Below are 25,730 nucleotides of genomic sequence, written 5' to 3'. Positions count from 1 at the left end.
CCAGCCCTCACCCCAGTTGCCGCCAAGTCAGCTAGATGGATCAGGAGTCTGGGTTGTTGAAATCACCCTATGCTGCTGGTAACCCTAAGAGTTTGACAGAACCAAAGGAAAATCCTCTCTGAAGACTGATATCATCGTCGGCCTCCAATTACTTCTACCCACAGTGTTCAAATACGAGATCTGGAACCAGGCACACAGGGGACCCGACGAAATGAATGAAAACTAGCGGGAGCTGTAATTCAGCCAGCGGGTGGGCTCAAAGGGGTTTGGTCAGAAAGCAGCAAGGAACAAGTCTGAGTCTATGACTCACTGCCCGAGGAACTGGGAATGGGGGAAGGGGTTACTAATGGGACAGAAGGAAAACGATACCCACAGTTGCACCCTGCTCCCCAGAAACGATAGTTAAAAACAATAATCTGGGGGTGCCCGGGTGGCTCAGTGGGTTAAGCCTCTGCCTTCGGCTTGGGTCATGATCTCGGGGTCCTGAGATCGAGCCCCGCATCAGGCTCTCTGCTCAGCGGGGAGCCTGTTTCCCTCCCTCTCTCTCTGCCTGCCTCTCTGCCTACTTGTTCTCTCTCTGCCAAATGAATAAATAAATAAATAAATCTTAAAACAACAACAATAATCTGTTTAAAGCCCACCTATGTGTTGGCCTAGGGAATGGGGGAACCCCACGAACATAAACTTACTCATGTCAGTCTCCAAGATAAGGGTCCCAACGCAGGATCAAGCATTAGAAATGCCTGTGAGATGCTTACATCCAAGGCATGGATGACCAGCAGCCTCGAACCATCTAGAGCAGTGTATTAATACCCGGAATGCAAAGCAAACAGACTTCCAAGTCTGTTGACCTCAACTTGGTGTGACTTTATCATTTGTTTCTGAAACTTTACTGCCCGAGTGCAGGGGGCGCTCACAGCAGCCAATCTGTTTGTGTCCCACCGACGGCCCCTTCCAGGACCACCCGGAAAAGGACCTGTTTCCAGAACAGAGGCAGTTTTCCTTACCTGGGTCCTGGCAGGCAGCTGCAGGCTCATCCTGGACCGTGTTTAGTCTCAAATTGGCATGGATCTGAGCCTAGAAGATGAAACCCGAAGTAAATTCACGAGGCTTTATTTACCATCGTGTTAGGAAATTGACTTGACCACTCGGCTTAGGAAAAACCAAGCCATTTTCTTTAACTGACATGTGATTGGAACTTCTGTAGTTTACAAGTACGGAATCATCTTTCCAAATGATTGACATGGGGTCTCTGGGTGAGGGAAGGACGGATGGAAAAGCACAACTTTAAGGGGAAGTCGCGGCCCAGAATCATAGAATTCCTTTCTTTCCCTTCCCTTTATCTCTTATCTATTTCAGAGCCTCAGTGACCCTAGCAAGTTGGAGAGACAGATACATGCAGGCATCCTCGTGAAATATTTGGGGATCATAAAAACAGTATCAGGATGAATTTGCTGGCATCCCACTGTTTCTCCAGTCCAGATCTTGTCCTGAAATTGGTTTTCCAGGCAGAAGGCTGGTAGCTTACTATGGGACACAAGAAAGAAAGGAACCCCTGTATTTTTTAATTCACTGAATAAAACAAAGGGGAATGGATAAACAGGTAATATCCAGGGTCATCGGGCCCTTCACATCCAAATTAAATGCAGCTAAAACAATAAAGTAGCATTGGTGATAAAAGGGGAAAGGCCCTTCCGAAATGAGAGAGAGAGAGAGAGGGCCTGAGCTGATTTTGTTTTCTACGACAGGAATTTTTACCCGGCCAGCAACGAGCACAGTTACCTCTTCACAAGCATTTTTCCAATTTAGCCGACCAATAAAGCCGAGAAAACACAGAGATTGTGTGATGGAACAAATGATGATCCCCAGCCACAGACCTAGAAGTGAAAATATGTAATAGAGGTTAATTCTGTGGAAAACCAGGCATCCCTGGGGAGTAAGCTGGTCCCCTGTCACTTCTGAGAATCCGCTTTCATGACCCCAGGGTGGAACCCACAGTGAGCCACAGACCTCGCACAGGCTCTCTCCTTTGGTTTCCAGAAGGTTCTGGGAGGCCCAGGGCAAGTCACTGCCCAGGCCTTCTGGATCTCAGAACTGACATTCAGAGCCTTTTTTGGTCTTTGGGAGCCTAACTATTAAGAGAAGCACTAGTTATAAGGAGAAGAGGTTCCCAGGACAAACTATTTCCTACTTCTAAGAGCACGGTACTTCCAAACTGCTATGTTCTATTTTCCTCAGCTAACATGTTCAAAATGCAGAAGACAACATCCGCCTTGTACGTTCCCTCCTTTGGCACTTCCTGCAGGCCCTCACTGGCTCTGGGCACAGACTTCCAGAACTCCCAGGACAGGGTTGTCCGCAGAGAGAGAGGACCACACCAAAGGAGAGGCTGAGTGGGAATGGAAAACGGGAAGGGCCACGTGGATCCCAAGGTCCCATCACACTCCACCTAGAAAACCCACACCGGACACAGAGGGAGGCCCCAAGCAAGGAGGGTTTCTTTGGTCAACAGTGAGGAAGTGAATATACAAACGGGCAACTGGCAGACCGTAGGCAAAAACAGAACACTGATCCATAGCCTACAGCAACCCGTCCAGAAAGCCAACCCCAGATGTATAATAAACCATCCACGAAGCCAGCTGGGGTCACATCAGACCCTGGGGAAAATCCAGGGAGTTAAATCATAACTTCTGCAACAACTGACCCAAAATGGCCACAACTTGATAATTGACACCTTCCCTAATTTTTGTCCCTGCTTCCAACTTAGGACCAACCATAAAGAAGCAAACGTGCACCTGGGACCAATCCCACTGGACACCCCAGTTCTACCCAGCTTGCTTCCAACTTCCCCTGGCCACAGGACACTCCTGAGCCCTCCCTTTGTTCCACTGCAAAGCTCTCCCATCGTTCTACCTGCCTCTGGGTCTCTGCCAAAGAATAAATGGCCTTTGTTTTTCGCATCAGGTTGGTCTTTATTTCCGCAGCCCATCATGGAGGCCCCCCCGAGACCTGGCCTACGCTACCAAACATCATGGACGCCAGCATCCAACCAGATGTGGGACCTGCAGAGGCCCCTTGTGCCTTTCTGCTCGTGGTGCGTACAGTCCAAGGGGACATGGTAAGTTGGGGCCAGGTCCACACCCCAGTCTCTCTACGGTGACTGCCTTGGCCGTATCTTCTTTGGTTTGGGGCCCGGGTACCATTGCTTCCCATGTGTTTGACATCCTTGGTGGAATCAGGGTTCCTTTTCATCCCTTTTGCTGTGCTTTGTGCTCTCTTTTTGCGGTGCTGGGTCAAGTGTTGTCACAGAAGAATTAGAGGCCAGGACATGGCCTGTTACATGCGCCCATCTCCTAGACCCGTGAGTTTGTGGTTCTCACCCAATGGCTGCCCACTTGGACCAACTCTTGCTACAGGTTACCCCAAGAACCAGATGAGGTTCTCCTGTTGCAGTTTCGGGTCCTGAGACCTTGGCTTTGATCCAGAGAGCATTCTTCTCTGGTTTTCCGCCCGCCCGTGCCACCTGCTGTTCCGGAGTCCGAGAAAGTGTTGATGTGTCCCCACCGCCGTCCTTTCGTCTCCTTACGTCCGTGAGAAAATGAAAACTGAAATCGGAGCCCTCATATGAAAACAGAACCTGATACGAAAAATAGCCTTTGGCCAAACGACAACACCTGGCAGAACATTTGGAAAGGAGTTTGGGACAAAAAGGAGACGAGACCCAAAGTAAACGAGGGGTCCCGCAGAGAGACCGCTTGGAGGGGCCCATCCCCTACCCTCCCCACCCCCCGGCCAGCCACCTACTACAAGGACACTGGTAGATACCGCAAAGAGAAGGATGCTAAGAAAGATAAACCAAGACAAGGCAGAGTCTCTCATTTCGGATCAGCGAGAGTCCTCAAGGGAGCCGAAAGCACTCATTAAACACTCCAGGGGAATTAACTCTAAATACAGGCGGTCTTGGTCATCGACGCCCGGTGGACGCCTGCCACCCTTGCTCACCTTTGGCTTCAGCCTCCACGTACCACACAGGTGGCTGGTATTCCAAATACGCCACAGGTTTCCCCAATCTCCCAGTCTTTAACTGGGACCCTTGAGCCCTCGACTAAGAAACACGCTTTCCTGCGCTGTGATTACCAGCCCTGCGGAATGTCACAGGCAGAGACGGACTTCGCAGACAGAATTATGGTATCAAAGGCACAGTGGAGGGAACTAGGTCTAGAGGTCCCAGACGACTCTTTTTTTTTTTTTTTAAGATTTTATTTATTTATTTGACAGAGAGAACTCACAAGTAGACAGAGAGGCAGGCAGGGGGCGGGGGGAGCAGGCGCCCCGCTGAGCAGAGAGCCTGATGTGGGGCTCGATCCCAGGACCCTGGGATCACGACCCGACCCGAAAGCAAAGGCTTTAACCCACTGAGCCACCCAGGCGCCCCATCAGATGACTCTTGTATTCATAATCAAGTCGGGGCCGCTCCGGATAGATCTCGCCTTCTCTATCGCGTTGGATGGTGGGTTCCAGGTAAGGAACTTGACCCTGTACCCGATACTTCATGGCCTTGATATTCTACTGACAGAGCCAAGTATTTGCAGCAAGATGCATAAAGTTCAGATCGCTCCTACCAAATGCTCCCTAACCTTCCTCAGCATCCCTTCAAGGCCAACAAAGGGAATCAAACCCAGAGCCGAAAGTCTTAGCCAGAGGTCTTCTCATTCCCTGGATGGGCCCTTGTAGCTGCCACTAAAAAAAAAAAAAAAAATTGGGAAATTGGGCGCCTGAGTGGCTCTGTTGGTTAAGCAACTGCCTTCGGCTCAGGTCATGATCTCGGGGTCCTGGGATCGAGTCACACATCGGGCTCCCTGCTCAGTGGGGAGTCTGCTTCCCCCTCTCCCTCTGCCTGCAGCTCTGCCTACTTGTGATCTCTCTGTCAAATAAATAGATAAATAAAATTAAAAAAAAAATCAAATGAATGAGGCTATCGATTTATGCAAGACCTCAGGGTCATCAACAAAATTGTGATCCCTTACTTGCCGCTAATACTTAACCCAACACCATCCTGACATCAATTCTGCCTGAAGCCACTTGCGACAAGGCGGATCTTTGGTCTGCCTTGTGCAGCTGCCTCTGCACCGGGTCAGCCAATGACTCTCTGCTTTCGCTGCGGAGGACGACAGTGGGTCTGTAAAGTCAGGCCCCTCCTATTTTTCTCAGTTCCTCCATCAAGGGCTGTAAACACCTAAATGTCCCTTGTGATTCTGATCTCCTACATTAAGCACCAGAACTCCTGCTTTGTGCAGAAAATGAGGAAGCCCACCTTACAAATCCTGTTCTCTGGTTCGTAGCCTTGGCAGAAAAGGGACCTCATTTCAAAAACAAAATCACGATTTTGCCAGAACACAGCTCATTTAGGGTCTGACCTCAGTCTGGGATTTCTAGGTTTAGCTGGATGTTGTAGACAACGGGCATCAAATTTCCTTGAGATCACAATCCGTCTCTTTGAACTGACGAAGTCCATAGGGACAGACCCTCTGCTCAGGAGGCCCCAGGTTTCTGGAATCTGACAACGGCTCCTCAACCGCCTCCTTCAAGCCCAGGCATCCCTAACTACCCAAAACCCCATTTTGTCGGTTTGCACCTGAGCCATCTGGATGAGCCCCTGGGGTTTTAACTCAACCTCTCAGGTCAGGCAACAGGTTCTCTATGCATCAAAAACTTCTGATGAGCGAGTTCTAGGCTTCCCCCCACCCCACCCCAGACCTCACAGTTCCTCACGCAGCACAGATCCCACTGCTGGGAACACACAGCATTCTTCAGCCAGCGGATTAACCGCTTGGACAATTCTGTTGCTGCTCTCCCACTACCGTTCACCCCCACAACAGCCTGAGAGCCCTGTCAGTCTCCGAAACTCCCAGAAGGAGAGCCTGGTGGCTGTCTTACCTGTGCCAGGGAACTCTCCGTACCTCACTCAGCTTTATCCAAGAGCCCTCTTGACGACTCTGACCTAATGTTATTTGCTGGTGAATCGTGCCTTAGCTCGGGAGCTGGAGATGATCGGCCAGGATGTGCTAGCCCTAGTGTGAGCTCTCCTTCGGACCACAGTCTTCCCCCTGCAATCAGCCCAGACGGCAGACCCTGCTGTGCTTCCTAAACCACGTCAGCCACCAGAGACCAGAGAGGGAACATCTGTGCAGACGGCAGATTCACGCTTTGGAAAAGCAGCCCCTGGTTTGGGGGTGCTTGGGAAACAGAGCGGGTTGCTCTCTTCTGCTGGAACCCCCATCACAGATGGACAGCAAATTAGGAACTTTTTTTTCAGATTGATTTATTTATTTGAGAGAGAGAGAAACATGAGCAGGAGGGGACCGAGGGAGAGGGAGAGAGAAGCCCAAGCAGACTCCGCGTTGAGCGCAGAGCCAGACGTGGGGCTCGATCTCACAACCCTGAGAACAGGAACCAAGACCAAGAGTTGGGAGCTTAAGCAACTGTACCACCGAGGCGCCCCGACGAGCTTTTAAATACACTCCTATTTCCCAGACGGGAGGCTGTTCTAAAGGCTGTGGCCCTGGTCAGACAAGAAAATGGGGGCGCTGAAGGAGACGCTCCCATATCATTGATGCCAGAAAAGTGGCTTTAACCAGGTTCTGGTCCTATCTGAGGCCCCAAAAGATCAGTCTCTGGAGGGTTCAAAGAGGCCATCATAAAACATCAACTTTACGAGGTGCCTAGGTGGCTCAGTCAGTTAGATGTCTGCCTTCGGCTCAGGTCATGATCCTGTGGTCCTGGGATCGAGTCTCACATCAGGTTCCCTGCTCAGCACAGAGCCTGCTTCTCCCTTTCCAGCTTCCCCTGTGCTTGTGTTCCCTCTCTTGCTTTCTCTGTCATAAACAAACAAAACCTTAAATAAATAAGTTTAGTAATAAAATGTATTTTATTACTAAATCACTAAAATGGGGGACGCCTAGGTGGCTCAGTTGGTTAAGCAGCTGCCTTCGGCTCAGTCATGATCCCAGGGTCCCGGGATCGAGTCCCACATCGGACTCCCTGCTCAGTGGGGAGCCTGCTTCTCCCTCTCCCTTTGTCTGCTGCTCCCTCTGCTTATGCTAACCTCTCTTTCTCTGTCGAATAGGTAAATAAAAATCTTTAAAAAAAATAATAAATTACTAAAAGGGTGTCTCTTTTCAGGATAGACAGAGGGAAGCATGTCCTTGCTGAAAAGCTCCAACCCTCACCATCACTAAAAAGATGCTTGATTTTTTGTTTCCAACCTGAAACATTCCAAGTTTTTTATCAAGTGACTGAGACACACCTGCTATGGGAACCATATAAAAAAAACACTGTAAGATACTGCCCCTCACTCAAAAACGATCCTGTCCTCCTCACCCGCCATGGGTGGGAAAAGTCCTGGAAAAGGAGAAAGGACCAATGATGTCCTCCTTGAACTGAAATTAGCAAAACTTTGAGCAACCCTTGAGCTCCCTTGGCCAAAGGTACTCCCTATAGTCTTTGCACACCATATACAACAGACAGTCACCACCCACGGGGACACATCAGCTGCCCCTATGAATTTGGAATGGGAAGGCCTGTCTCTAGGGATTTCAGCCAACACCAGACTGACCAGACTGACCGGCTACCTGCCAAGTCTCACCAGGGTCCTACCGCCGACGACTTAAGCCTGCCTTTCCCACATCTTCCTAAATAACTTCTTCATCATCTTTAGCCAGGAGATTTCAACTACTGGAAGAAACAGCAGAGGGAAACTGCTCCTGAACCTTGTTGGAAGGGACCCTATCAGGGCTTGTAAGTCTGGCTGGCTGCATTTTCTCCCAAGTCTGGAATGTTTCTGTGCAGCCGTTCTCCTAGGGAATGACCTCCGTGATGGACACCATCAAGGGGCTCGAGAAGATCTTGCAATAGTTGACCGTGAGATGACTTTATAATCCCAAGTGATAAAGATCTGGCTCTCCAGCCTTCCCTGAATTCCCTGAGTCTCCAGTTAGGAACCCCCCACTTCGGTTAGCCCACCTCTTTCCCAGGCCACCGGCGTCCATCAGGGTCCACCTGATGCTTTCCTGTTCTCCACCATGAAGCTCTCCCACTCCTCCACCTGCCTTTGGGTCTCTGCCAAAACTCTAGTGATGGTGGTCAAGTCCCCTGCTGGGGCAAGCTCAGAATAAACAGCCTTTGCTTTTCCCATTTGGCTGATCTCGGTTTATCTCCACAGCCTTTGAGATCTCGATAAGGGTGAGGTGGCTAGACAGGGTTTACAGGTTTGGGTGGCCAGACTCGGTGCATAGTTTACGGATCTGCTCCTTGATACTAGCAGTCACACCTGTGTCACATGTTTCAGGAGTGATCAGCCCAATATTTAGAAGACTAAAGTTGATAGCCACCTGCCATTCCTATAATGGACTAATAAAAGCAAATATAGGGGCGCCTGGGTGGCTCAGTGGGTTAAAGCCTCTGCCTTTGGCTCAGGTCATGATCCCAGGGTCCTGGGATCGAGCCCCGCATTCGGGCTCTCTGCTCGGAGGGGAGCCTGCTTCCCCCTCTCTCTCTGCCTGCCTCTCTGCTTACTTGTGATCTCTGTCAAATAAATAAACAAAATCTTTAAAAAAAAAGCAAATACATATATATATATATGCATATGTACATACACACACACACACACACACACACACACACATACACACACACATGCTTTCTCGTTCAAATCCAGTGTTCCCAATCCATAAAAACTACCAGCTTACCCTAATCACCCCAAACAGAAAATAACCAGATATCTCTACCTATAATTTGAAAGTGATGAGTTACATTTCCAGGAAATTCATTATATACCATTTAAAAAATTTATTGGATTCAACGTAGGAATCCCAAAATAGAGTTCGTGTCAGAATCCCCCAGGAATGTGTGTATTTGAAAAGCCTCCCCAGGGGATCATGATGGGGACTTCCTGATTTGCGGGAGCTGCCCGTGAGGGTATTAAGGGTAACTGATATGATGCTCACCCTTGCATATCCTACCAATGGTGACACGGTATTTGAAATCTGAGTTAGTTTTATACTTTTTTTATTTTCTGGAAGAGGAGGTGAGTGGCAGGGACGGACTACAGTCTCCTCGCAGAGCGCTCACCCGCCCAGAGCTCCCAGCATTTCTTAAACTGAGATATAATGGACATATCAATTAGTTTCGAGCATGCGACATCATGATTCAATATTCGTATATATCACAGAACCATCACAATAAATCTCAGTACCTTTTTTTTTTTAAGTTTATTTATTTATTTGAGAGACAGAGTGTGAGAGTGGAGAGCTCAGAGGGAGAGCAGACTCACTGCCAAGCAGGGAGCCCAATGTGGGACTCGATCCTGGGACTCCAGGATGATGACCCAAGCCGACGGCAGTCGCTCAACCAACTGAGCCACCCAGGCGTCCCAAATCTCAGTACCTTTCCCCACACATAGTTACAAAGTTCTCTTTCTGAGGATGAGAACTTTTGAAACCTCCCTCTGTAACCTTCAAACGTGCAATACAGTATTACTAACTATAGCCTCCATGCTACACATTCCAGCAATGTACTTTGTACCTGGAATTTTCTACCACAGCACTTCCCTTAAGCGAGTCCTAACTCTCTCGACTCTGCACATACTAGGTAAGATTTTGTCAAATGAGCAATGGGCCTCGTCCAGCACTGGGAACACAGGTAGATCTGTGTTTTTATTTCTTTTTTAAATTTATTTTCTTATTTTTATTTTTTTAGATTCGTATTTTTTAAGTAGATTTTTCCAATGTTTCCCTTAGCTTTGCCACCGGCAAATCCAAAATACGAGTAATGCCAGAAACTCAGCTAAGTCATTTGCTGCACCCCGATGAAAGTCCAGTGAACTTTGCGTTGGCAACTCCAATCTTGGAAGATCTCCCCTATTTTTTATTAAAATATTATTGACCTTGAGAACAATGGGCAGCGTAATGGGATGGGGAGGTCACTCGAGATATCGGGATGACTTCTCACCACTCGGGGCCTGCCAAGTACTGATGGGAAAATAAGTCTCTCTCTACTTCACCCAAAGATAACGTGTCCGGGTTTTAACAAAATCTTCTATAAACTGCCAATGTATTCCAAATTATTATTTTAGAAATCAAAGCTGACCAGTTTTCTGTTTCCCTACTCTTCAAAAGGTCAGCTCTGGTCATTCCGGACCCTGTGGACTAAGTTCTTTCCTCCACAGGTGGTAAGGTGATAGAGTCCCCTGCCTTCTGTGATGTTCACACACATCACACCCATGCCCTTCGGGGGGTGCCTGGAAGACATATGGCTTAAGGCAGGAGGTGGAAGGTGCAGAATGGCCATGAAGGTGACCTCCAGAGCGCAGCTCCGGGTCCTGCGTGGGCTAAGCCACAGCGGGCACGATCTAGAACGTATACACCCACCATACCACGTATGTTGTCAGAAGTTCTGTTAAGAATCACAGCAGGGTGATTCTCCTGCCTCACGCCACACACTCCAATAGGGCCAGTTTATAATGGCTTCAACTCACTCCCAGGGTCCCACCATAAAAGGGCTGTCACCAAAGGACAGAACTGGGGCCACCCAAGGTACACTTCTGAATGCTTTTTCAGCCCTCCTGCCATCACCAGCTTGGGAGAAGTGAGAACTTGATGACACAGGACAGGGAGAGGAGGCAGAAAGGTCACCCAGCTCCGCTCAAGTATGTCAGTGTGGAAAAGGGCCCAGGGTTGGAAGAGGGGCATGAGCTTCCAAAGCCAAGTCTCCCAAAAAAGCCTACATGTTCCAGCGGTCATTTCCGGGGCCCGTGAGTGAGGGACCCGCCTGCCCGTGGTGAAGGCTTACCAACCACTCCCATTCTGGCTGCAAACATCAACGAAATCCCGACGGGGAGACCAATCATATAATACCCAATGGTGTTGACCACGGCCCCAGCCTTCTGGTTACCGCTCCCCCGCAGAATGCCTCCACCTGTGCACTGTAGGCAGAAACCATCCATCTGTGAGAATGTTCCCGAAAGTCTTTGGAAAGACTAGCCATCCCCGAGCACGTCCCGTCCCCGCAAGACTCGGACTTAAAAATCCATCATCACGGACCAGTTTCTTTGTCAAGCGAATACGCTAAAAATATTCAGTATCACCTACCTGCCCCCTACCCCAGCTGCTCTTTTCTGCTTAAATTTACCACCAACAGAAGGACATTTAGATCATAAAGTTGCTTAAGGGGAGTATCTCAGGATGTGGGTGGCTTAGTCAGTTAAGCGTCTGCCTTTGGCTCAGGGCATGATCCCAGGGTCCTGGGATCCAGTCCCTCATCGGGCTCTCTGCTCAGCGGGGAGTCTGCTTCTCCCGCTCTCTTTCTCTCTGCCACTGCCCACCCCCCACTGGTGAGCTCACTCTCTCAAATATAAATAAGTAAAATCTTTAAAAAAATAAAGGGAATATTGCAGAATACTTACAGCAAGAGCTTCAAACAGATGGGAAACAGCAGAGATCGGAATCACCTTAGCCACTAGAGCAAGGATTTCTCTGTTAGGAAAAGAAAGCACATGGTGATCGGAGGAGAGAGACACGTGGGAAAAAGCAGACTACGTGATTCAGGTGTGCGCACTTGGCTTTCACATACAACTGGACGGGCTCGTGCATTCTAGCCAACACCCAATTCGGCGACAATCCTTCTGTTTCTTGGCTCACAGCGGAAACCAACCCAAGTCAATCCATCGCATGACTTGTAGAAGAAGTATCTAGTCCAATCAGCTGAGGTAGACAGTTCAATGATTTGGTACTCCACTGCCCCCACAAAAAAATAAAATTTGGTTTATAGTGCTATCCTTCTTTTAACATGATTCCATGTGTATCCACAACAGAGTGGTTAAGGTTCTCTGTGTGAAACCAAGGTAGGCAAACTATAAAGGCTATGGGTACAGTTTACGGAATTTTCCACGGTTCCTAGAAATCGTCCCTAACCTCTACAGCTAGAGACTTTGATTTTAACACCTACACTTAAGGAGAAACTAGAAAATGCTGCCCCTGACCCACAGAGGCAAAAAAAAAAAAAATCTGTAATACTTTCCAGTGATTAATAAATAAGCCTAGAACATTGTCTGGCAATAAATATTTGTTGAATGAATTAAACAAACAAACAAGAAATCCAGCACGGACCATGACAATCGCTCCCCTCCCCCTCCAAAAAAAGGACAGAAACATAGTTCTTTTCTTCAAATTGAGTTTTATTTTCTGAATAGGTAACACATGCAACAGTTAAGAGGAATCAAACAATACGAAAAGGATATTGAGGGGCGCCTGGGTGGCTCAGTGGGTTAAAGCCTCTGCCTTCAGCTCAGGTCATGATCTCAGGGTTCTGGGATCAAGCCCTGCATCGGGCTCTCTGCTCAGCGGCGAGCCTGCTTCCTCCTCCTTCTCTGCCTGTCTCCCTGCCTACTTGTGATCTCTGTCCGTCAAATAAATAAAATCTTTAAAAAAAAAAAAGGATATAGAGAAAAATCTTACTTCTGCTCTGTTCCCAGCCCACCCATTACCACCACCTCCCCCAAGACGAGGCAACAATCCTTGGTACTGTTTGTCCTTGTCCAGATACAGATGCACACTCTTATCTTCCCCTTCTAGCCTCCATCATTTCGTGTTCTAGCATTCTCTACACAGTGTTCCACAACTTGATTTGTCTATCTGATAGATATTCACTTTCATAGTCTACCAAATGTATTATCTTTTATGTGCTGCTGAATGCGGTCCACAATATATTCTTCTGGATTATAAAATAGAAATTAGTAAGTGAGATTTGTCTGCAACTTTCTTTTTTTCTTGTACAAACTCTGTCAGATTTTGGTACCGATGTTCTATTTTTGCTTAGTCCTAAACAGAATGTGGAAATGTTCCTTTTTCTGGTCTCTGCAACAGTTCAACAGCATTGGAATTACATTTTGAAGGTTCTATAAAATTCTCCTTTGGAACCTCCAGGGATTAGTGCTTTTTCGAGATTTTTAAAATAAACTTTTCTTATTTCTTCTAAGGACATCGGTCCAGTTAGCCCTTCTATGTTTTCCAAGGTATGTTTTGGTAACTTATTTTCCTAGAACATTATTTATTCCTTCCAGTTTTTTTTTTAATTTACTTGCAAAAGTCATGCAAACTAGTCTCTCATGGTTTAAAAAAATTATAGTTCTTTTAGTAATTTCCTCCTTTCTTACTTTGCATCGAGCTCTCCCCCTTTTTCCTCTTTGATTAGGTTAAATGTCCATGTTGTTGTTAAAAATCTATGTCACCGATGCGGCCAGTTCCCGCTGATCCCCGCCAGCTCGTAAGTAATTTGGTTTTCTGAGTTTTCTCTGTCTCGTAATATCATCAAGGCTATGGTTTGTGGGCCTTTTGTTTTCCATGCTTTTGCCTGCCCTGCACGGCTTCTGGAAGTGGACAGACTCAGGATCCAAAGTCTGCCCTGTGCCTACTGAAACCATCAGCACAGATACACATCTGAGGATGTTAATTCCGATTCCCTTGCAAGAACACGAGAATGATTTTTGGTTGCCTTTCCATTCACTCTCAAGTGAGGGATACTTAAACACCGTATTTCCCCACAGCGAAATGGCTGAGACCAGAAGGCAAAAGACAGGGGCGCTTGGATGGCTCCGTCAATTAAGTGTCAGATTCTTGGTTTTGGCTCCGGTCATGATCTCGGAGTCGTGAGGTCGGGCCCCGTGTTGGGACTCCGTGCTCAGCGTGGAGTCTTCTTGAGATTCTCACTCCCTCTCCCTCTGCCCCTCCCATTCATTCTCTCTCTCTCTCGAATAAATAAATCAATCTTAAAATTTAAAAAAAAGTCAAAAGACAAATACCCAAAGAATGAACTAGAAAGGGCAGTCCTGTCCATCAGTTGCTTTTTAAATCCATGAAGGAAAAGTCAATTTTGCATTTTGTAATTGCTGATGAAAGAATCCCAAATCAGGGGCACCTGGGTGGCTCAGTAAGTTTAGCATCTGCCTTCAGCTCAGGTCATGATCCCAGGGTCCTGGGATCGAGCCCCGCATCGGGCTCTCTGCTCAGCTGGGAGCCTGCTTCTCCCTCCCCCTCCACCCGCCACCCCCTACCCAACCCCGCACTCATGATCTCTCTCATTCTCTCTCTCAAATAAATAAATAAAATGTTAAAAAAAAAAAAAAGAATCCTAAATCAGAGTTATCCTTCCGATATACCACATAGTCGAAACACACCACAACCAACCCAACAGAACCCGAGAACCACAGAGCCAATCCATCCCTTACCAGAATTCTCAGTGATCAGTCTGATAGCGTGACTTTTTTTGAGACGATTCATTAGGGGGATTTTAACTTCAATTTGAACTGAGGAGTGTATGACCTGCCGCTGCTCCGCGGCGAGTCTGCTTCTCCCTCTCCCTCTGCCTGTGTGATCTCTCTCTCTCTCTCTCAAATAAATAAATAAAATCTTTAAAATACACACATATCCCCGACATCAGCAGCATCTATCAGCAGATTCTGGATGATAAATTAGCTCCCAGAGGGGACCCGTTCTTCCCAGGTAACGGCAGCGCGTTTCTGATCTTGCGAAGGGCTCAGGGACCCTCTGGGAGGCAGCTCTCCCAGGAAGGCATCTACCCAACCATTTTCTTACCGCAGATTTCACATTTCAAGAAAATCTCTGCACTCACCCATCAGTAGTGAAAATATACCCCACGAGATCCTTACAGCTTAACATCAGGACACAGAAGGTTACAGCCAAGAGTCCTGGAGATAAAAATGGCAGAGAGACAGCACAGTGAGAAGGGAAGGCTGTCGGGAACCGGGCAGCTGGGCTTCCCGTGCAAAGACCCGTGCTCGGGTGAGTCACTGACGGGAGACTCTAAGCACCTGTGACCAGCAGGGCGACAGCTGACGACTTCTTGGCCTGCTGAATGTTTCCCGCGCCCAGCGCGTTCCCCACCCGGACGCTGGCAGCCACACTGAAGCCTGAAGGTATCTGAAATACAAAAGGAAACGTACAGTAATGACAAGGAAAGAGCGAGCAGGGAGCAGGGAGGCAGCCCTGCCTCCAGAGTCCATTCTGAGCCCACCTGTGAACCTTCTCCAGGACAGAGGTGTCACTTACGGGGCTTATAAAGTATGCAATGGAGGCTTACATTCCTCCTTCCTCGTGTGGGAGGGGGGACTGCCAGGAGCCCAAGCTAGGTCTGAGACACCAACAACGGGTCAAGTTTAGAAGACAGGGGCAACTGGGTGGCTCAGTGGGCTAAGCGCCTGCCTTCCGCTCAGGTCGTGATCCCGGAGTCCTGGGATCGAGTCCCGCATCGGGCTCCCTGCTCAGCAGGGAGTCTGCTCCTACCCCCGCTGGTGCTCTATCTTGATCCCTCTCTCTAATAAATAAATAAAATCTTGAAAAAAGAAAGTTTAGAAAACAGAATCCTAAACAGGTGCCCTTCCCCCTTCCCCCAAATCTTGGGTAAAAAGGAACTTAAGAAAACAGAAAGACGCATACCAAGCTGAGAACAGGCTACCCTTGTGGGCGGGGGTCGGGGAAGGGCAGGATTAAGAGTGGTGTTAAAGCACCCAGGAAGGCCGGGATGCCACTGTGGTTAGGAATGGGTATTTCTTTTTTCCTTTTTTTTTTTTTTTAAGATCTTATGTATTTATTTGACGGAGATCACAAGTAGGCAGAGAAGCAAGCAGAGAGAGGGGGGAAGCAGGCTCCCCGCTGAGCAGGGAGCCCGATGCGGGGCTCGATCCCAGGACCCTGGGATCATGACCTGAGCTGAAGGCAGAGGCTTTAACCCACTGAGCCACCAAGGCGCCCCAAGGAATGGGTATTTCTGAAGCCATGCTGCCTGGGTTCAAGTCCTGATGCAGCCATTTATCTGCTGGGCGACCCTGAGCGAGTTACTCACCCTCTCTTGCCCTCAGTTGTTTGCTGTGAATGGGATCCTGTAACAGAGCCTGGCTTGTAGGGTTACTGTGGGGATGGGATGAGTCCATATATACTAGCTGCTTAGGACAAGGCCTCACGTGTAGGAGCTCTTCAATAAAAATTAGTCACTACTAATACCTACAAATTTACCCCTGGAGAAAGTAGGATTAGGTTAAAAAAAAAAAAAAAGTCATCAGCCATTGGAACATGAATTTTGCCTCCTGCGCAGGCTGACCGAGGGGCAGGATGACAGAAATCTCAGAGTGAGGAACACAGGACACGTGCGAGACTGAGTACCCGCCGGAAACTCACTAGTGGGAAGCGGACACACTGATCAGGTATTAACTACCAAGGGAAAGAGCAGACACCACCTTAACTATGAAATGAGTTAGTATCACCCATCGTGGAACAAATCCAGGTCACTGGACAGAACACGCAAGCAGCACACAGAGACACTTCTGTTGTATTCCTGCCAAAAACGCAGACTCGGAAACCACTCACAAGGAAGTGTCACCTCTACGCATTGAGGGAAAGTCTGTATAAAGTGCCTCTGTTCTTCAAAAGGTCAAGGTCGAGAAAGACAAAGGAAGGCTGAGGATCTGCTCTAGATTAAAGATGATTAAGGAAGTCTAACACTTTAGGGGCACCTGGGAGGCTCAGTCAGTTGAGCTCCGACTCTTCGTTTTGGGTGAGATCATGGTCTCAGGGTCGTCATCTTGGGTCATGGGATGGAGCATTGGGCTTTACACTCAGCGAGGAGTCTACAACGTTCTCTCCCTCTGTATCTACCTCCCCACTTTCGCTTGTCTTTGAGCCCACATCTGCACACTCTCAAATAAATAAATCTTTTTTTTTTTTTTTTTTTTAAAGAGGGAGCAACTGGGTGGCTCAGTGGGTTAAGCATCTGCCTTCGGCTCAGGTCATGATCCCAGGAAGCTGGGATCGAGCCCCACATCAGGCTCACTGCTCAGCAGAGAGTCTGCTTCTCCCTCTCCCCCTCACCTCCCCGATCATACACTCTTTCTCAAGTTAATTCATTTTTTCAGAAAAGCATAACACTTTAGCTCCAGAAGAAAAGTAGTTTTAAAGGACATTATCAGAACAATGGGTGGTATTTGAATACAGGTAGATCGATCGATAAAGTGAGGAAATGGGCCAAAATGTAAACAGCTGGGGAACAGGAGTAAAGGATACAAACTCTTGTTTCGTTTAGAGAAATACAAGTGTAAATTCTTATAAGCCTTGGAAAGCATATGGCAATATATGCAAAAGACATAAAACTGTAACTAAATTTCACTTTTAGGAATTTACTTTAAGGAAAGACGTAAAGATATTTTGTCCTAAAGCACGGAATATTTAATTTCGCAGTAAGAGATGGATTTTAAAATTATATGTATAAGGGGACACTGGTACGCATTTTGATTTGGATATAGTTACAGAACTTACTAGAATTTAAAAAACATATATATAAAATATCAAGCGTTGAAGTGATGAATATAGGTTTAGAAATTTCGCCAAACATAGAATAAAAGCAGAAACAAAAGTCAGAGTTCCTTGGGAGATTGATTCTTTAAAAAAAAATGGGAGATACGGGGGCATCTGGCTGGCACAGTCAGTGAGGCATCCGACTCTTGGTTTCGGCTCAGGTCTGATCCAATGTCGTGAGATCAAGCCCCGCGTCCTGCTCCGTGCTCAATGCGGAGTCTGCTTAAGAGTGTCTCTTCCTGGGGTGCCTGGGTGGCTCAGTGGGTTAAAGCCTCTGCTTTCGGCTCAGGTCATGGTCTCGGGGTCCTGGAATCGAGCCCCACATCGGGCTCTCTGCTCAGCAGGGAGTTCCTCCTCTCTCTCTGTCTGCCTCTCTGCCTACTTGTGATCTCTGTCTGTCAAATAAATAAATAAAATCTTTAAAAAAAAAAGTCTCTTCCTCTCCCTCTGCCCCTCCCCCTCAAGTGCACGTGCTCGCTCTCTCTCTCTCTCTCAAATAGATAGATCTTTAAAAAAATAGTAAATACATACTTTACATAATTTTTAAACATAACCAGACCCAAGGTGGGGCACGGGGTGGGGGTGCTAAGCATTAGTGGGCCGTCTTCAGTCCCTTCCACATTATAATTTTCCCTTTCTAAGGACACTGGGCTAGAGACGAAAGCCCTTCAGAATTTCCAGTTGCTGTTTTCAATTTTAAAACAAAACCTTTTTAAAACAAAGTCAAAGGAAAGCCTCTAATAACTGGGATTCGTCTCTAGCACATGAAGATGTTTCCTTTCCAAGGCTGAGTAATAGTCCATTGTATGGACCGACCACAGTGTGCTTCTCTGTCCGTCTCTTGATGGACACTTGGGTTGGTGCCACATTTTGGCTATCGTGAACAATGCTGCTAGGGGCTTTGGCATGGCTTATCTGCTGGAGACCCTGCTTTCATGTCTTTAGGGTCTAACCCATGAGGGGTCTGAAGCCTCAGACCCAGGCAGCAGGGGAGCTCGGGGACCCACAGGAGCTAGGCCCTTCTTGCCATGCACCTAGCGCCATTGTCCTTCAGTCTCCCACCTGTACCCGCCCTGGGCATTTGAATAGTGACAACTGGAAAACATTCATCATGTTTGGCAAGTGTGGCAATCAAGGACATGCCTGACCAGCCCTGAGCATCTCATTCTTCCCAACTTCCCAGAGCTCCCAGGGAAGACCCCATTGTTGCAAATGGACCCTCCCAGGCTCTGGGATGAAATTTTACTTTCCTGAATCAGCCTATAAATTACCGTGGGGCGCCTGGGTGGCTCAGTCGTTACGCGTCTGCCTTTGGCTCAGATCATGATCCCAGAGCCCTGGGATTGAGCCCCCATCAGGCTCCCTGCTCGGCAGGAAGCCTGCTTCTCCCTCTCCCACTCCCCCTGCTTGTGTTCCCTCTCTCACTAGATCTTTCTCTGTCAAATGAATGAATGAATAAATAAATAAATAAATAAATAAAGATTACTCAGGGGAGGAATGCCTATACTTGTTTTTCAGACTCTTTGTTCAAGGGAAACATCTAGCACCTCCCCATGACCGGCTCCCACACACTCACCATGTACAAAATGACGGTCAGTTCGTACAGGACAGACTGGGCTCCCAGCTCCACCATGCCGAGGATACCTGACAGAGAGAGGCAGCTGACACCACGCTTCCAGACAGGGCCCCACGTTTACACCGGCCATTACCACCTGCCCCCACACTGACCGCTCAGTAAGCTCCCGATCTCATAGGCCCACCACTCCATGCACAGCATGAGCATCCCGGGGATGGCCAGGCTGAAAAAGGAGGCCCAGTCCTCCAGACACTCACGGGACCACCCTGTAACAGTAGGGACACAGACCTATTAATGACACACAGGTGGCTGGGCCAGACCTCAACCCAAGGCAAAACCCGCGTCCAACTTGGAACACAAACGCCGGTCTTTACCTCCCCAGGTAGCTTGGTGCAGGTTCCTCCCAAGGATATAGAAGAAAAGGAGGAGTGCCAGGGTGAACTGGGAAATGGTATTTGCCAGTGCCGACCCCCTGGAAAGAACATTCCCAGTGAGGGGAGGTGCCCATCCTCCATGCTGCTGGGACCCCTATGTAAGCCCTGAATGCGTCTTCTTTCTGGGGGGCAGCCTCACTGTCCATCCCGGAGAATGTATTCCAGAGTGGCCCAGGGAGGGGACCACACACAGACACGTTGACCAGGTCTAGGTTTCCACCCCTCCCACCATCCTGCCTTGGAAAAGCCACATGGTCATTCCTTTCCCATCCCAAGGTCATTCCTTCCCCCAGTCCCCAGGTCACCCCTCCCCCCAACCCAAGGTCATTCCTTCCCCCGTCCCAAGAATCAGTTGCACTCACATCACCCCAAAATGCAGCTGATAAAGAAAAAGATAGTTGAGGAGGGCATTGACAAGGTTGGCTGCTACTCCGGTTAGGACCTGGGGTAGTACGATTCCCTGAAAGAGAGACCACACCCCACGCTGGAGACCAAGAAGTGGGACTGCCACTTCGTCCCCAAACACACAGGCACGGAGGGCTGCCCCAGGCACGCCCCAAGGACCTCACTGGATGCCCTTCCTCGCTGCTCCTACCTGCCTGCCTCCCACACCCTTTTCCTTCCAGGGTCAGGGTTAGGGTTACGGAGGGTTACGGAGCTCTGGCCACTGGCAGGCAGGCGGGTGAAAACGAGGCAGGAAGACAAACTGGTTGGCCTTCCAGAGCGCAAGGATTGACAGGGACGGAGTATAAACAAGTCACGTTCCGCACTGGACGGTGGGTGAGAGCTCAGCGCTTTCTTGACCAAATGGAAGTTCGATGATGTAAGAAAACCTAGGACGACCTCCCAAACCTAGAATGTGGGAAGCACTCCATCACACCTGCTCTGCCCGCAAGTACAGGGCAGAAAATTCCAGGCTGTCCAGCATCTCAGTTGAAGACTTCCAGCAGAAGGGGAAAACGACACACACAGGCTGGGGACGTACAGACCCGGCCGCCGAGCATCAGGACAGAACCACAGACACCAGGAAGCCAGGGGTGACCATGACAGGAGGTGCTGTTTCTCCGACTGCAAACAGGTCACCCAGGCCCCTTCTCGGAATGCTTTTTCTCTCTCTGAGAAACCTGGCTCTCTAAAAATCCCAGAGCACAGGACATTTGGCTGTTTGAAGTCATCTCAGTAGACCTCAAAGATCCCTCAGCTGCCTGAGGGACTGAAGTCACTCTCACACACACAAAGAGCAGCCTCGATTTCCATCTCAGTGGGAGTGGGCTTCTCCTGGGTTTCTGGACATGGCCATCTGCAGCTGAGCTCCCCGAGGAAGAGAGGACTTGGGTCCACTTGGCAGGGCAGACCCTTTCCTGCTTTGCTCGGACCCCACCAAAACATGGCCTCCCTTGGATTGCTCCTGAACTCCACTCTACGGAATCATAGCACCCTTGTCCCTCTGTTGAGTGAGAACCACACTCCTCTGACCTCCGCTGCGGCTGCCACAACTCTGTCCTGCTGCGTGTTTGTCTCTAGTGGTCTCAGTAGTCCTGGGCTCGGGGACCAGGGCAAGGATCATGGCCAACTACGACTATGGGTCACGTACTTATCAGGTGACCTGCTTAGTTTTTAGCCAAGGAGGCAGGTGACCACACCTACCTTTCAGGTAGAAAGTAAAGGAAGTAGCATGGGATGGGGTTGGCCCAGGGAAGGAGTGGCAGCAGGGAGGCTTGGTAAGAGGCTCCTGAAGTGATCACAGAAGGAAGAGGAAGAACGAGAGAGGAACTGAAGTGGGGGGGGGGGGTAAGGAGGGGACAGGCAGGACCTACAGGACCGTCCCTGATGGGCTGTGGGAATGAAGGAGAGGATGGATGGAGTGCCACGTGAGGCCAGGTTACCCAAAGAAAAGATGCTGGAGGCCACTAACCGGGAGGGAAGGCAGGTAAGCAGAGAGGCAGGCCTGGGGGATGAGAAAGTCAAGGGCACTACGTGCACAGGCCTCCCACGGGCAGCGGGCAAGACTGGTGGTTTGAGCTGGAAATGTGGGACCTATGGACACACAGATGGAAACCGAGAACATCCAAGAGACAGCTTCCCACAGAAGGTCAGCAGAAGCCGGCGGGGTCACCTTCTCTAACTCTCCGTGCTGGAAGTCTAAGCAGCCCCCTGGTTTCATCTGGGGCTCTTCCCAGCCTCCCCAACAGTGTTAACGTTGTTCCCAGGCCAGCTGCTTTGCCCCAAGATGGAAGGTGGGTTACACCCAACTCTTGGCTCTCCTGCCCGTCCCTGCAGCCGAGAGTCATTTCATTCTATAGGAAATACCCCAACATAGGACTTCCGTTGGTTCCACAGGACATGCCTTCTTGTCAGAGACCCACGGCATCTTTTGTCTGGACCTGTCTGTAACTCCCCTCTCCTCCTCCCCCAATCCACTGGTTTCCACCAACTGAAATATCCTCAGCAGGGAACAAACACAAAGCCCCACACGCTGAGCGCAGGCCGACCCGCCTCCTTGGCTCTGTCCTCCACTGTGTCCCTCTACCGTGGTCGTGGTCTCGGCACTCCCACCCCTCGGTGACTCGGATGCCTTGGGAGCCCCGCGTGTTCTCCAAAGCCCAGTAAATGCCTCCTGGCCCTTCTCGGCTCCGGGCTCCTCCTTCTAGGTCTTTCCCTGTCCCTCCGAGGATCAGAGAGAGCGGTCGTCACTCCCACTCTGCTCACTGGACCAAGCTGGAGCCTGTGGTCAGAAGCCCCCGCATTTACTGGGAGACCGTCGGTCAGGGAGGAGGTCCCGAGCAGGCCAAGGCCTCTACGTGGGTTCGGACAAGGTTACGGGCTGACACCAGACATGGAGTCTTCTGCCTCTTTACAGACACTAATGAAGATTTGAAATGTTTCCTTCACAGGGTGAGATCTTACGTTTAAGAACACTAAACAGTTGGAAAACCACCTCCCTACTCTCTTCGCTGCCTTGGCCCCTCCATGCGTCCTGGAGAGCCTGCTTCCGTGGCCATGACCCACTGCCAGTACCTTCGTTTACCTGGATTTATCTGGAATCAAGTCCACGGTCCCTCATACCCAGGCACCGCAAATCCGTACCTCCTGTCCTGGGTCTTTGGCTGTTGCTGCTAGTCACATGTGGAGGTCTAACCAACGTCAGGTGTAATTACAACGTGGGCCTTCACGCCCCACAGAGGAGCGTGGGGCCCTTTGGACAGATCGGAGCTGCCACGTTGGCTCCCTGCAGCCCGACAGGTGCCCTCTGCAGGCCGCACAGCCACACACCCTCACTTCTAGGGAGCCAAAGACGGCTCCAGTGCTAACCCTATCCTGCCAATGGCAATATCTCCACGGGGGAATCGGATAAGATTTTTTCCAGAGCCAACAATAACGTGTACTTTCCTTGATTTCACCTCATGAACCTCTCCACACCAAAGTCCTGCGCCTTCAACACAGGGAAATGGACTTCGATGGTTCCTGAATATTTTAGGGCCACCCCTCCCCAACTGCCCAAAGGCATGAACTCTCATGAGCTCCCCCGCCAAAGAGAGAAGAGAGTCTGTATTACCTGGTTGAGTAAATATTTCACTTGTAACATATAAAGAAAGGTTGCCTGTGAGAGAACAAGAAATGAAGGTTAACATTTTAGACTTGCCACGCAGGGCATGAGCTGGGAGCCACGGCTTGGCTGCCCCCGGCTCCCACATGGAGCCACGGAGACACACCATGACAGGAGGGGATGGGGGTGGCAGCCAGGGTGTCTGGGCCCAGGGTGTTCCAAACATCTCTCATGGATGGACACAATCCAAGAGACCCTAGGGTCTGGGAGACTGGTTCCCTCGAGTGCATGGCACTTCTTCTGGGGGTGGTAGGCTGTCAAGGAGACCCCTGAGCAAACTCTAGGGGAGGTACCCCTCTTATGTAGACGAGACAACAGTCCTATTTGGTGAAGTTAAAGAATATTAAGCATTAAAGATTTCAGGATAAATTCAAGACCACAGGGGCGCCTGGGTGGCTCAGTGGATTAAAGCCTCTGCCTTTGGCTCAGGTCATGATCCCAGAGTCCTGGGATCGAGCCCCGTATCGGGCTCCCTGCTCAGTGGGAAGCCTGCTTCTCCCTCTGCTTCTGCCTCCCCCTCCCCCGTGAGAAAAATCGATGTCTGTTGGAGCCAGCCAGCCTGTGTTCTGTTTTATGACCGCCCAGGCAAACCAAAGACAGCCACACCGCCCAGCTGAATAAAGGAACTCTGACTGTCACAGACCATGCGTTATTGTGTGCAACAAGATCGCACACTGAGGGGTCCGCGTGATCATGCACTGTGAGGGAAACAAGCCTCAACGTCTAGAAGGAGGCCCTGAGGGGTCAACACGGGGAAGAATTTACCACCACACCAAAAAAAAACAAAAAAAAAACTGAACTCCTTTCCGTGGAAGATTCCAGAAGGTCCTTCCGGCTTTAAGAGTTCAGGACAGGGCCCCTTGCACTTGCTTTGACCCAGGTGTTTCTTGAAGGACAGACGTCCGTGCCTTTCAGGGGCATAATTAAAGCCATGCTTCTTGAAGGAGCCAAAGTCACGTGTGCAAATCCCCTAGGACTGACCCAGACTGACCCAACACACTGAGCTCCCAGGTGTCCCAGCTGCCTTCTACCAGTGAACCTCAAGAAGGGGGCCTTGTAACCCTTAGACTTACAGGAAGAGCTGGAATGAAGGTCATGACGTAGTCCTGGGTAAGCCTATATGATGAAAAGAGAAAAAGGTGGCAGGGGTCTCCGTTTCAAGGCCAGGGTAGGGAGGCTAAGCTAACTAACACCGCCTTTCCCATTCTTGGCTCTTTCCGAATTAATGGGCTTAACGTGCTAGTGTGAATGGGGTAATGGACACATAGACCTTATCAACTTAGACCCCAGATGACCTCTCTTGGTTCTTCCAAATCTTTAAGCCTAGGAAAGGGTTTTTCAAACTCAGCACGATGGCCAGAGAATTCTCCCCTGTGCTTCGAAAGAGGTTTTGTATTCTCTCTGGCTTCTCCCCATACCAGTTCTGACAACCAGAAGTACCTCCCAACATTGCCAAATGTCCCCAGGTTCACAGCCACTGGTTGAGGACAAGAACTTATTTGAACTAAACCAGCAGACCTCAAACTTGGCAGCAGATTAGAATCCTCTAGGGGAACTTTGAAAGACACTGATGCTCACACTGCGCCCCCCATCCCAGGCCGGTTAAAACAGAATGCTAAGAAGGGGAGGGGGACCAGGTATGGGTGGGTTTTTCAAACACCCAGGTGACTTGCATTATCAGCCAAGGTCAAGAACCACAAAACCATGAACAAATGCCACAAACTACTATGCCAAGTGGAGAATGTTTGCAAGTCTTGTTTTGCTCCGAACTTTTCACCCTGAAGTCAACTCCAATAAGGACCAGTGTAGACCTTGGGTGCCAGGTGTGGACAGCATCATGGCCTGGCAGAAGCCAGCTGGAGGAATCCTTGGACCTCCCCCTCTAAGTGTGTGGCCTTTGTAATTCCCAGAGGCTAAACTAGGACGGGTCCATTTTTCTGCCCAGAGGGACCCAACCCCACCACGGCGCGGGCCCGCCTGACCTGGACACGGCCAGGTCCTGCCGGAAGAGCACCAGGATCTGCTCGGTGTTGAGGAAGAGGGCCCAGCAGGGGAAGCAGCAGAGAAGGAGCACCAGGGTCCCCCTTTGCAGGATGACCCCCACGTGCTTCAGGTTCTGGCTCCCGTATGTCTAGGGGCACAGTCAAAACAAACCCGTTAGCAGAGGGGCCACACCCCTGGCCCCGCAAAGGCCTGCAACTGGGATCCATAAAGATGGTCCTAAGACTTCGCCACACTCCTTAGGGTTTCGTGGTTCTCAGACTTGGCTGCCCATTGGAATCACCTGGAGGGCCTTCTGAAAACCCCGATGCCACAGTCCCACCAAAGACAAGTCAGGATTTAATAGCTGCAAGGTGGGGCCACAGAGAGCAGTCGTTCTTGAAAGCTCCCTGTGAGATCCCAATGACCTATTGGTCAGCTGGAAACCTCTTAGAGATGCAGTATCTTGCTGCCCATCCCCCAAGCTCAGAGCAGAAACTCTGAGCTTCCGTGGCCTTCCAGAAGCCAAACTGTGCACGTCTCTCCCAGGGCCATGTTCAGTGATGTCTGTGTGGCAGCCTGAGACCGGCTCCAGACAAACTAGCTCCTTCTGCCACCGGAACGAGCAAACCATGCAGGTCAGGACATTTCCCTCCTCCCACCCAAGACCTGGACATTCAACATTTACCAGCAGGCCACTGGTGGGAGGCCCC

The 25,730-nt window shown here is 49.7% G+C and overlaps 1 protein-coding gene across 1 annotated transcript in view; it reads right to left on the bottom strand.

The window, feature by feature from the left end:
* LOC308357369 (multidrug and toxin extrusion protein 1-like) overlaps positions 1 to 25,730 on the bottom strand; it is a 53,448-nt gene that overhangs the window by 2,575 nt on the left and 25,143 nt on the right. The window contains exons 4-16 of the mRNA XM_080826892.1: positions 25,020 to 25,168; positions 24,111 to 24,153; positions 22,987 to 23,031; positions 19,793 to 19,890; positions 19,371 to 19,468; positions 19,149 to 19,262; positions 18,997 to 19,064; positions 14,885 to 14,993; positions 14,686 to 14,761; positions 11,462 to 11,531; positions 10,849 to 10,981; positions 1,783 to 1,877; positions 1,008 to 1,077 (exon numbers count right to left, since the gene is read on the bottom strand). Coding sequence (XP_080683018.1) covers positions 1,008 to 1,077; positions 1,783 to 1,877; positions 10,849 to 10,981; positions 11,462 to 11,531; positions 14,686 to 14,761; positions 14,885 to 14,993; positions 18,997 to 19,064; positions 19,149 to 19,262; positions 19,371 to 19,468; positions 19,793 to 19,890; positions 22,987 to 23,031; positions 24,111 to 24,153; positions 25,020 to 25,168 — 1,168 coding nt within the window. The remainder of the gene's footprint in view (positions 1 to 1,007; positions 1,078 to 1,782; positions 1,878 to 10,848; positions 10,982 to 11,461; positions 11,532 to 14,685; positions 14,762 to 14,884; positions 14,994 to 18,996; positions 19,065 to 19,148; positions 19,263 to 19,370; positions 19,469 to 19,792; positions 19,891 to 22,986; positions 23,032 to 24,110; positions 24,154 to 25,019; positions 25,169 to 25,730) is intronic.

This window comes from Martes martes (genome assembly GCF_963455335.1).
Source record: "Martes martes genome assembly, chromosome: 16".
Taxonomy (NCBI): Eukaryota; Metazoa; Chordata; class Mammalia; order Carnivora; family Mustelidae; genus Martes; species Martes martes.
This window is presented reverse-complemented; position numbering and strand designations above follow the sequence as displayed.